The following is an 11,743-nucleotide window of genomic DNA, read 5'->3' as shown; positions in this document are numbered from 1 at the left end:
CAGGAGCTCAAGAAATCCTTTGACGCTCATGCCACACTCATTTTGAAAGTGAAACGCTCCGTGATTGTCGATCGCTTCGTTAACGACCTTCATGAGCATGTCCTGGGGCATAGAGTAGCATAGGCCCTTGACGCCGAACGACAAACCACTAACTCCTGAAGGAACCAAACCGCTTAGAAATTCGGAAACGTCAGCGGGGCTTCTCACCAAGTAGGGATCGTCCGAACACAGCAAGTTAAGGTAACGCTGCAGATGGCGGCCCAGGTGACGTTGCCACGTGCCACGCTCGGAAATTATCACCCTAAAGGGGGTCTCGTCCTTGTGCGTCTTGGCCGAGAAAAACGTTCTCAGGCTACCTCTTTGCGCGTAAGCCCACTGCGCACCTGATCTGGAGACGACGCGAGTACTTAAAAGATATAGAAGAAAACAAGAGCGTGAGTTATTTGAAGCGTATCTCATCAATAAGTTGGGGAGCAGATGCATCAGCAAGCCGTCTCTTGACCTCTTTTCATGTGAAATAGGCTATGTCGAAAATTAGTGTTGTAGGCCATTTTATCTGGTTTTATCTGGTTTTACTATGTGGCAGTGTTATAGGTAACACGTGGTGCTTTTCATAGCTTTATATTTGCAATCGACGCAAAATAAAGTTCAGTTGCGAGTGCGACTCTTTCCTGTCATCATCGTTCTTACCAATTCGTACGCGGCGCTACACCCAAAACCTGCAACTTGTAAGGCATTATGTGCATTTTGTTGATGCTGTGGCTGATGACGATGAAGGATTATCGCAGAGGCCTTTATAAGTGGTTGGAAGCACTCAACAACCCACTCCTTGCGCAATTTCCATTGTGTGACGCCCGGTTACAGAATTCGCGTTTGTGTGACGCCTGTTTGTGATTTTACTCTTCTACTACACTGCATTACATATGTTAATGTGGTTCCTTCCCGACATGAAGCCTGTATAGGGTCTTTTTGCAACGCAGTTTGAAGCACCGGCATGGCTGTGAGGTAGAACACTGGGCTCCCACGCAGAGGTTCCAGGTTCGAACCTCGTTCCATCCTGAAAATTTTTTCTTATTTCCTTTTTTTTTGATTTCGTGCGATAGTGGTTACGGACACCGGCGGCGGCGGCGGACAACTACGGCGCCAAAAACGGCCTTTGAAATTATCTCATAACAGCTTTCGCTGTAAAACGGAACAGTGAAGCTAGCAAACGCGAACGCACCTTTCTTGTTACAGCGAAAGCTGTTATGAGATCACAACAAGGGCCGTTTTTGGCGCCGTAGTTGTCTGGCGCCGCCGCCGCCGGTGTCCGCTACCACTATCGCTCGAAATAAGAAAAAAAAACGAAATAAGAAAAAATTCCAAGGATGGTACGAGGTTCGAACCTGGGCCCTCTGCGTGGAGCCCAGTGTCCAACCTCAGAGCCATGCCGGTGCTTGAAACTGCTTTGCAAAAAGACCCTATACAGGCTTCATGTCGGGAAGGAACCACATTAACATATATAACGTAGTGTGGCATAAGAGTAAAATAACAACCAAGTGTCACACAACGCGAATTCTGTAACCAGGCGTCACACAATGCGAATTGCGCAACGAGTGAGTTGTTGAATGCTTCCAACCCATTAGAAAGGGCTCTGCCATAATTCTTCATTGTCATTAGCCACAGCATCAACAAAGTGGACTTAATACCTTACAGGTCTTTATCATGTACCAGGGTTCTGCTGCAGAATGACGAAACATTGCGTAGTGGCTGCTTCCTTGCTTCACAAAAATTATGATTTATACCGTAGTGGGTTCCTCACAAGTGCAATTCTATTGGTTGCCATGGAATCCGATAAGGCTCCCATTATCCAATTCCTCAGGGTCTCAATAAAGTTAATTCCTTCTCTCTATCTCTTTCTCACGTTAGCGTATGTAATAAAGCGTGGTAGGAGACTGAAATAACGATTGTGCGTCACAGAATGCGAATTACGTAACTAGTGAGTCATTTAAAGCTTCCAACCCATTACAAAAGCCTCAGTCATAATTCTTCATCGCCATCAGTCGTCGCATCAAGAAACTGCACATAATGCCTTACAGATGGTGTTGCAAAATAGTGCAGAACGGAGCAACTTGGAGCGTGCCAGACTATATCGAAGACGAGAAAACCGAGGCGGCATCGAGGGCGCGTGCCCGTGGCCGGTGCAGCAGTTTGCCTTTAGTATTGCCATTAAACGGACGTCTCTCTTTCACGTCTGGGGAACCAGTCATTTAGTAACATTTGGTGCTGCGAAACCCGGGACTGCCCCTCGAGAGACGCCTTCACGTCATGGCCATGGCGAACTCGGACCAGCTGCGCAAGAAGCGTAGTGCGCTCAGGACTGGTGTCACGCGGGCCCTAACACAGTTAACGGACCTGCTACAGCAAACGGATCCCAACATCTCGGAAGTTAGCGTGCAACTCGACTACCTCAAGGACAGGGAATCAACATTATCAAGACTGGACGACGCAATCCTTGCAGTAACAGAGGAAGACGATCTTGACCGCGAAGTCGAAACGACACAGGATTATAGCGACAAGATCAGCTACGCCTTAGCGCGCGCCAAGTACTGGCTGCAAGAACGTCATCAGGCTACAAGGACGCATGCTCAAGCTTCTGGATTCGGATCGAGCAACTTAGAGCTTCCGAATTCCGTCGATGCTCCGGGCCAGGTGAGAGAGCAGCGTCAGCAATCAGTTCTACTACCTAGACTACAGATACCTACATTCGACGGCAACCTGCGTGAATGGCAAACCTTTTGGTACCATTACGACGCCACGATCCACCAGAATAACGAATTGTCTCGCATCGAGAAGTTCAAGTATTTGCTCACGTACTTGACCGGCAGAGCGAAGCGGTCCATTGAAGGCATCCGGTTAGCCGAGCAGAATTACGAGCTCGCAATCAAAACGCTTACAGGTCGCTTCGGACGGCGAGATCTTCTCATTAATGAGCACGTGGACCAACTCTTGGCGTTGATTCCCGTGAAGAGCTCGTCAGACGTTGCCAAGCTTCGTACACTCCACGACAGTGTGCAGTTCCGAGTGAGCGCATTAGAAGGCCTCGGAGTATCACCGGATCAGTAGATCGTGGTGTTGAATCGCGTCATGATGCGCTGCTTGCCAGACGACCTGGCTATTATGTATCGACAAAAGACAAAAGAAGATAACCGCGCATCTAATGGTACTGAGACTCCCGAAGACCGAATACGTCGAGCGAAGGACCTTCTAACCTTCCTTCGTATCCAAGTAGAAGTGCGGGAGGAAGGTCGCTTACAGCTTCGTCGCCGTCCACATGAAAGCGAAAAGATGAGCATGGCGACAGAGAGCACCGGCGGCGCGGAACACATTCCATCGGCTGCAGCTCTTACAAGTTCAGCCGTGTCGGTCAACCAAGTGTGCCCACTTTGCAACAGCAGCGGGCATAGCATAGTTTCCTGCAATGCCACTCTGTCAGCGGACGACAAGTGAGTGAGGCTACGGAATAATAACTGCTGTTTCCGCTGCGGTACACGCAACCACATCGCAAGGCTCTGCAAAAAGTCCTACAGCCTTACCTGTGGTACCTGCCGTCGCCACCACCTGACTATTCTGTGCGAGCTGTCGAGACCAGTCGAGGGCCTACCGCCTACTGCTGAATCCGTTGCGTTGGGAAGACCCCCTCTGCCAAGTCTTCGAACCGTGACAACCGCCCAAAGCACTCACATCGGATCCACGGTTGTACTGTTGCAGACAGGTCGCATTTGGGCAGAGTGCGGTAACCGACGACTTCTCGCTCGAGTGCTTTTAGACAGCGGTAGCCAGCGTAGTTACATTCGCGAAGACGCTGCCAGAAAACATCAGTGTTCCGTCGTTGGAAGGGAAGAGCTTTCCCTCATCACCTTTGGAAACTCCAAATCTCAGAGGCGACTACGCGCCGAGCGTGTCTCCGTGCGACTGCGTAGCCAATTTGACGATGCTGCAGTGGAATTGGAAGCATTAACGATTCCAGAGATATGCTCCGTAACGAGTCCACCACTGGAGAACAATATCTTGCAGGCACTCATCGCCAAGGAATATAAGGTGGCTGACGCATGTCAAGCGGATACGTGGAAAGAAGACGACATAACCGTTCTCATAGGATCTGACGCCTATTGGAGAGTGACAACCGGAAAAATTGATCGCATCAACGAGAGGCTAACAGCGATCGACACTGCCTTTGGATGGATGGTGCAAGGCCCTATTAAGTCCGACCTCCGCTTCCCATCAAGTGCACTGTTCGTCTCGAGCAGCGATTCTGCAGCGGACCTCGATGTACCTTCGATGTGGTGTCTTGACGCCATCGGGATAGATGGAGCGCATTTACAAACCTTAGAGGGCAACCACCACCTGTTTGGATCGGAGCTAGGCGTTTCCAAGCGAAACAAGAATCATCCAGTTCACAAAGCCGTCACCAGCGGCAGGAAGGTGGAAGAGGGTGAGACAGCAGGCGAGCATGTCGACGCTCATCTTGGCCGCGCGCGTCGTCGTCATTGGTGGCAGAATGGGGGTGACGCCGCACTTGCGCAACTTCTCTCAGATCGGCTACTTTTTGTGCGAGCACCACGACGAGGATCGCATCTTCGAGATTTTACACGCCGAGTACATCGTCATCAAGCACCTCAAGGACGCCCTGAACGCCATAAGAGTCGGCCCCAAGGACGGAAAGGGGTGCGACAGCCGCAAATCAATGACCGCAGTGAACAGGCACTTCCGGAACCAAAGCGAGCTGCTCGCAGGAATTCGCGTGCTGTCTGCCGATTGCAAAAGCCCGCTCAAGAGCGTTTTGAGCGCACAGCACAGAAGGAACGCAAGGGGCGTAACAGTTCCTTCAATGGCGACGTCAACGAAATGGAGTACAAGGCGCAACTCAATGGTCTGGGCTACGTGCCTCTCTTTGAGCTTCTGCCAATTAGCGGAGAGGACACGTCCTTGCTTTCGCTGGAGGAATCACATGAGGGTTCTAAGCTTCTCGTCTCAACACTCGGTCTGGAAGGGACGTGCATGGAACCTTTGCAACAATCACTCCCGAGAACTACGCTAACAGAACCGGGGAGCTGCCAAGTACTTCCCAACATGAACTGCGAGATTGGCATGGACACGAACGTCGTCCACGTTTACGAGAACAATGAGAATGCGGTTGCTGAGAGGGCCATGAACTTCTCATACGTCAGCCTGCCGCAGTTAATCAACGACCTCAACAACATAGGCCTCATGATCACGGACAGACCGCTTAAATCGTCCCGCTGCCACTGGCTCAGTTGGAAGAGCATTAGACTACGAAGACGTCTCGAGAGCAAGCTCGACGAGCTCCAGCAATTGATCTCGTCCCAATTCCTACTGGGAAGTCGACACATCTCGGTACCACAACGTGCTTCCGCCTCGGGGCTCGCGAATGCACTTCCATTGCAACGCAAGGCTCGTCATCGCCAGCGCCTATCAACTGAACTGCGGAAAAGACGCCAGCGAGCCTACCTATTTCTGTTGCGGCCACGTTATCACCGCTCAAGCTGCACCATGGACGCGTGCGATTCATATTGGCCCCCCCGGGAGGATGTTGCAAAATAGTGCAGAACGGAGCAACTTGGAGCGTGCCAGACTATATCGAAGACGAGAAAACCGAGGCGGCATCGAGGGCGCGTGCCCGTGGCCGGTGCAGCAGTTTGCCTTTAGTATTGCCATTAAACGGACGTCTCTGTTTCACGTCTGGGGAACCAGTCATTTCGTAACAGATGGTGCCTCACTTCTCCGCCGAATGACGAGCAATGTCATGGTGGGTGCTTCCCAACTTCACAAAAATTATTATTTGTGGTGTAGTGGGTACGTTGGTAGTGTAGTTGTATTAGTAGCCACAAGAGTTTATTAGGGGCTCTAGAAGTGCCGCTCTTTGAGCTTTCGCTGTGACTGTGCTGCGCTTTCGCGCAGGCCTGGCGTTTTTAGCCCTTGTGCATTGGTAACAGCTTGATGAGGGCTACTCGGTTCATAATTAGAGCAGAGAATAAAACAGCGCGAGGAGAACAATGACATCAAAGGAACGAAGCTCTTGTCCTATCGTCTTCGTTCCCTTGTTCTCGTCGTGGTGTTTCATCCTCTGCCCTTGTGCAGCTCACCCCAAAAATCGTTTACAAGAAGCCCAGCTCAAAATCCGTTTTCGGAGGGACACGCCCGTTATCGGGTGGTTTTCATGCCAAACTCGGGTTGGCGTGACTTAGTCCATGCTGGTTGCGTCGTTTATAAACACCTCTCTGATATGCAGATACGTTTTGAAGCGGGGTGACTAATTTGACTTTTTTTGGTGTTTATTTTTATACCGAAGTCGCAGAAGTTGTCGTCATAAATGTTCTGCGTGATCATGGTGCCATTTCTTTTCACCATTCTAACACCATGATGCACTAATTTATTTTCAACCATTCATTTTCTCGATCATTTGGGTATTACCGTCGACCAAAAGGCTGGCTTTTCTTGACAAACGTGCTCTACACTGTTACGTCGCTGTCCAGATACTACACGGAAGCCAGATAACGAAACAAGAAGGACGATTTATTCAGCAGCTTGCTTTTATACGAAACGCATGTCACGTGGCAGTGACGTGCATTGATAAGACTACATACCGCTGACACATCATCTCTCCCCCTTTAAAAGCCATAACGTTCAGGTGGTTTCCGCGGCCGGGTTGATCGTCGCAAGAGCGGTGGTGGCGATTCCGCCGCTGTTTCTTCCAGGCTCTCTTGCACCTTTTCCCCAGTCTCTTCGGCTGGCTCCCGCTTGTTTTTCTGGCCAGGGTCACTGTCCACCAATTCAGCTCGTCGTCTTAGCTGATCTAGATGCCGTCAGTGCCGTCCTTGAGCGCAATCCACGGTGACCATCCTGGAACCTTTTTGGTCGTGCACTACTCCCGGAATCCACCTTCGACTTCTTCGAAAAGTTCGCACCCTCACCGGTTCGCCTGCATTAAATTTTCTCGTAGCTTCTGCTGGCAAACCATCAGCATACTTTCCTTTCGGCTTAACGCTGTCTATCTTCGTCCTAATTTGGTAACCCAGCAACCGTTCAGCCGGTGACTTGCCATCCTCCCCGGGTGTTCGGCGGTACCTGCATAAAAACCGATCCAACCGCGTTATCAAGTCCTTGCCCGGATTTTTCTTTAGTTCTTCCTTGATCGTGCGCACCGCTCTCTCGGCTAACCCATTAGATTGGGGATGATAGGGTGCTGTTAGCTGCTGCACCTTGTTACGTGCCGAGAACTCGCGAAAAAACCCGCTCACAAACTGAGGTCCATTGTCAGACACGAACGTTTTTGGAAGCCCAAACCGTGCAAATATTGACCTCAGGGCTCTGACCGTGGTTTCAGATGTGGCAATCTTTATTGGCACCGCTTCGATCCATTTTGTTTCCGAGTCTACGATGAACAATACCATGTGTCCGTCCACCGGACCTGCAAAATCAGCGTGCAGACGGCTCCAACCTTCCCCGGTCGCTGGCCATGGCGCAGGTACCTGGGCAGGTGGCATTGCGGAAGCCTGTGCACAAACAGAGCATGAGTTCACCAGTCGTTCAACGTCGGGGTCTATTCCCGGGTACCAAAATAGCGTTCTGGTGATGCTCTTCATGGAAACCACACCAGGATGAGTTTCATGCAGCAGGCTTAGTGAGCGTCTTCTTGCCGCAAAGGGTAAAACAATGCGATGACCCCAGTACACCAAATTGTCACTTACGGTCAGTTCCATCCTCCTGTTTAAGTACGGCTGGTACTGATCGTGATTCTGGGGCCGAAACAACGGCCACCCCGCTAAAATCCATTCTTTGACCTGCCGAAGAGTGGTGTCTCGATCAGTCATTTGTTTCACCTCTCGGGCGCATATCGCCGTTTCCTCCATCGCTTGGGCGAACAAAACGTACTCCCGTTCGTCGGAATAGCCTTCTCGCGGCTCTGAACCAGGCAGTGGCAATCGGCTGAGGGCATCTGCGTTTGAATGGTCACTGCCTTTACGATACTGTACCGTATAGCTGTAATTAGCGAGAAACAAGGCCCAGCACTGAATTCGGGCGGCTGCCATCGGGGGTATCGCCTTTTTTGGATTTAATAAACCAGTAAGTGGTTTGCGGTCAGTCACCAGGACAAACTCATGTCCGTACAAGTAGTCATTGAATCGGGCAACCCCGAACACGAGTACCAGAGCCTCTTTTTTCCAACTGCGAGTAATTACAATCTGCCCTTGTAAGCTTCCTGGAGCGGAAACCAATTGGGTAATCAACGCCATTGACACGGTGAGAGAAAACAGCTCCGATACCTACTGGTGACGCATCACACTCCAGCCGCAACGGCTTATCAGGATCAAAATGGACCAAAAACTGGGAGTCCTGCATTGCCACCTTAACTTTCAGAAAATATTATTTGTGTTCCTGCTTCCACTGCCACTTGGCACCTTTGGCGAGAAGGGCGTATAGCGGAGCGAGCACAGTCGCCAGGTTCGGCAAGAATTTGCCGTAATAGTTTACAAGACCTAAAAATGCTTTCAGCTCACTCACCGAAGTGGGCTCTGGAGCTTCGCGCACGGCCTTGATGTTCTCGTCTTTTGGCAGCAGTCCTTTAGCGTCGATACGATGCCCGAGAAAGGTGACCTCGCGTTGCCGAAATTTGCATTTTTCCTTGTGCAACCGTAGACCATATTCTCGCAATCTCTGAAGAATTTTCCGCAGCCGTGATATGTCACTTCGCTTTTCCGCGACAATAATATCATCCAGATACACCTGTACTCCTGGAATATCGCTCAGGAGCGCGTCCATCCGTCCCTGAAACACGGCCGGTGCGGAACTTACGCCAAAAGGCAGCCGTTTAAAACAAAAAAGACCTTTTTGAGTGTTCAAGACTGCTATCTTCTGAGCGTGCTCATCCAATGGTAGCTGGTTGTAGGCCTGGCGCAGGTCCAACGTCGTGAAAACTTCCCCGCCATTCAGTTTTGCAAAAATGTCCTCCACTCGCGGCAACGGGTACTGCTCCGTCGCAGTGGCGGCATTGACAGTGATCCGAAAATCTCCGGAAATTCTGAGCGACCCATCCTTCTTAAAAACGGGTACGACTGGTGTTGCCCACTCGGCGGTTTTCACAGGCGTAAGGACGTCTTGGGCTACTGGCTGATCCAGCGCATCCGACATCTTGTCCCTCAAGGCGTAAGGTACAGTCCGGGACTTGAAAAACCGTGGAACCACGTTTTCTTTCAACTGGTATGTCACCGGGGGTCCCTTGCACAATCCGAGAGCTCGAGCAAAGACGTCAGCATATTCGCTGAGTAGGGCCTCTAGTCCCGTGTTGGGTCCGTTAAACTTGATCGGTTGCACGCTCGCGACGACGTTTGTCAGCATGGGCACTCCGATTTCATTGAAAGCATTGATCGTGTCTCTGCCACATAACGACGGTCCCAGGCTGTCGACCACTATGACCGTCCCTTGCATATCCTTCGCATCGCATCTGGCAGTCATGCTTAGTTGTCCAAGCACTGGAAGTTCACCTAATAGGCAGGACAGTTTTAGCTGCGTTTTTCCCAACGGCGGCCCCTTCATTTCGTACTTCCAAAACACCGCTGCTGAAATGATGCTCACAGGTGATCCGGTGTCCACCAGCATTGTTAGAGGAACGTTATCCCAGCCGACGACTACGGAAATGGGTTTAACCTTGCGGATGCTTGCTTCTTGGTGAAGGACGGCCTCTATGGTGTACAAGGCCTCGTATCATCCGAGGTTGTGTAGTCTTCAGCTGTCGTTGCGTACGCCCCTTGCCGTCGTCTATCCCCATGTGGCATCTGTTGTTGGTGAATAGATGTGGCTGACTGGCACATTCGGCTCAGGTGGCCTCGTTTGGCGCACCTGTGGTACACCGTACGCAAGTGTTTACATTCGTCCTCGGCATGTCTTTCCTTACCACACCGTCCACATTGGCCGCGCATATCCGGCATTGGCCGAGCTTTTCCAGTCCGGCTCCTTTGGCGTGCAAAATTTACAGAACCTTGCTCTGTAGAGTGCATTATTCGGGCGTTCTCAGCTGCTTCTTGTGCCGAAATTGCAAAGCATTCTGCCTGTTCTAGCGTGAGCTTCCGTTGCGTCAGTAAGTGTCGCCTAACATCTTCATCGTGCACGCCACACACAATTCGGTCTCTCAGCATGCTCTTCAACGCTGCCCCGAAATTGCACTTTTCCGCCAGCCGTCTAATTTCGGCAATGAAATTCTGAACAGACTCACCGGCTTATTGTGCTCGCATGAAGAATGCATAGCTTGCAGCGGTCTCGTTGAGATGCGGAGTATAATATTCTTCCAAATGCCCAACGACTTCATCGTAGCTGAGTTCGTTGACCTTCCTCGGGTGGCAACGCCCCTGAACCATTCCCACTGCGCTGTCCGTGAGCGATGATATCGAGAGTGCCCGCTTCTTTGTTTCGTCTGCGATGTTATGGGCTTCGAAGCAAGCCTCCAGACGAACACGATACGTCGGCCAGGTTGCCAGGTACCATCTGCGCCCGGCACTCATGTTTGCGCAGGTCTGCTCGTCGCCACTGTTACGTCGCTGTCCAGATACTACACGGAAGCCAGATAACGAAACAAGAAGGACGATTTATTGAGCAGCCTGCTTTTATACGAAACGCATGTGACGTGGCAGTGACGTGCATTGATAAGACTGCATACCGTTGACACATCATACACCATCGCCACTGACCCCGCGAGATCACGACCCGCAGTTCAATATAACGCTGGAGCAAGCGCAGCGCGAGGATAGCGCGCAAGCACGGTCACATGAGCACCGCGAGCAAGAAGAGCACGCGCACTGCTGCCCAGCACAGCGCGAGAGGAGAACGCCTGCACGAGCGCCTTGAAGAGCGCACGCGTAGCGCCAGCAGAGAACGAGAGGGGGGCAGAGAGAAAGCACGCGCTTGCTTGCAGCGAGACAGAACGCACGCAGCCGCAACGTTAACAAACCGGCGGCGAAGCGCCGCGCGCGACCGCATAACGAGATTTCCGAAAAAAGAACGCTTTTCAGAAAGGCGCAGCAGCGGCTCCTGGCCCAGGTTTTCTCGTCTATACGTGTTTATGTCACGTGTTTACCTGAATTCATGCTCATGCTTTAGCTACCGTACGAGATGGGTGGTGTCAGAAAAATAAATCGTGTCATGCTTTTATGCAATGCACTGGTATTGGCAGTATTTTCTCGGCGTTTGACTTTACAAGATGGGTGTTTGGGCGTATATTATCAAACATCAGACTAAGATAATTTTTTATCATACACCTTTATGTGAGAAGCGACGAAGAAAAGAAGTTTAACCATGGTTTAACCTGTCTTGCTGTGGCCGTCTCGGTACCTTCAACACGCTCGATGAAGGCTGCAATAACGGTGTCAAATACAGTATCAACAAAGTGCCCCAGATCAGCGTTGCCCAGACGAGCTTTGCGTGCGCAGAAACTCACTCCTGTCCATGACAGTCTGGGCTGTCTGTCATGTCCTTGTCACCGGTAGACGATATTATGTGGCGTCTATACGCAAAGTGTCGGCTAATTCAACTTTTCGCCATGCTTCAGTCTCTGCTGCGGTAGTTTTAAGTGGACGGGTGAGGGTTTAAGGCGGTAATTAGGGCTAGTTGGTTGTGATCACTGGCATTCATTTTGGTAGCGCAAAGAAAATTAAAGACACACTGATAAAAAAGAAAGCCCTCGTAGAGT

General features: G+C 51.0%; 2 protein-coding genes across 2 annotated transcripts; one reads left to right on the top strand and one right to left on the bottom strand.

Moving 5' to 3' along the window:
- The first annotated feature begins 2,307 nt into the window (after positions 1 to 2,307).
- On the top strand, positions 2,308 to 3,105 carry LOC119386313 (uncharacterized). The gene has a single exon (XM_037653638.1). It carries the CDS (start codon positions 2,308 to 2,310, stop codon positions 3,103 to 3,105), a length of 798 nt encoding a protein of 265 aa, XP_037509566.1.
- Positions 3,106 to 7,479: 4,374 nt separating this feature from the next.
- On the bottom strand, positions 7,480 to 9,516 carry LOC119386312 (uncharacterized protein K02A2.6-like). Its single transcript, XM_037653637.1, has 2 exons — positions 8,889 to 9,516; positions 7,480 to 7,556 (listed from the first exon to the last, which is right to left on the bottom strand). The coding sequence occupies exons 1-2, from the start codon at positions 9,514 to 9,516 to the stop codon at positions 7,480 to 7,482; spliced, it is 705 nt and encodes a 234-aa protein (XP_037509565.1).
- Between the last annotated feature and the right edge of the window lie 2,227 nt (positions 9,517 to 11,743).

Source organism: Rhipicephalus sanguineus, chromosome 3, assembly GCF_013339695.2.
Source record: "Rhipicephalus sanguineus isolate Rsan-2018 chromosome 3, BIME_Rsan_1.4, whole genome shotgun sequence".
NCBI lineage: Eukaryota > Metazoa > Arthropoda > Arachnida > Ixodida > Ixodidae > Rhipicephalus > Rhipicephalus sanguineus.
Note: the sequence above shows the minus strand (reverse complement) of the source record. Positions and strands in the feature narration are given on the sequence as shown.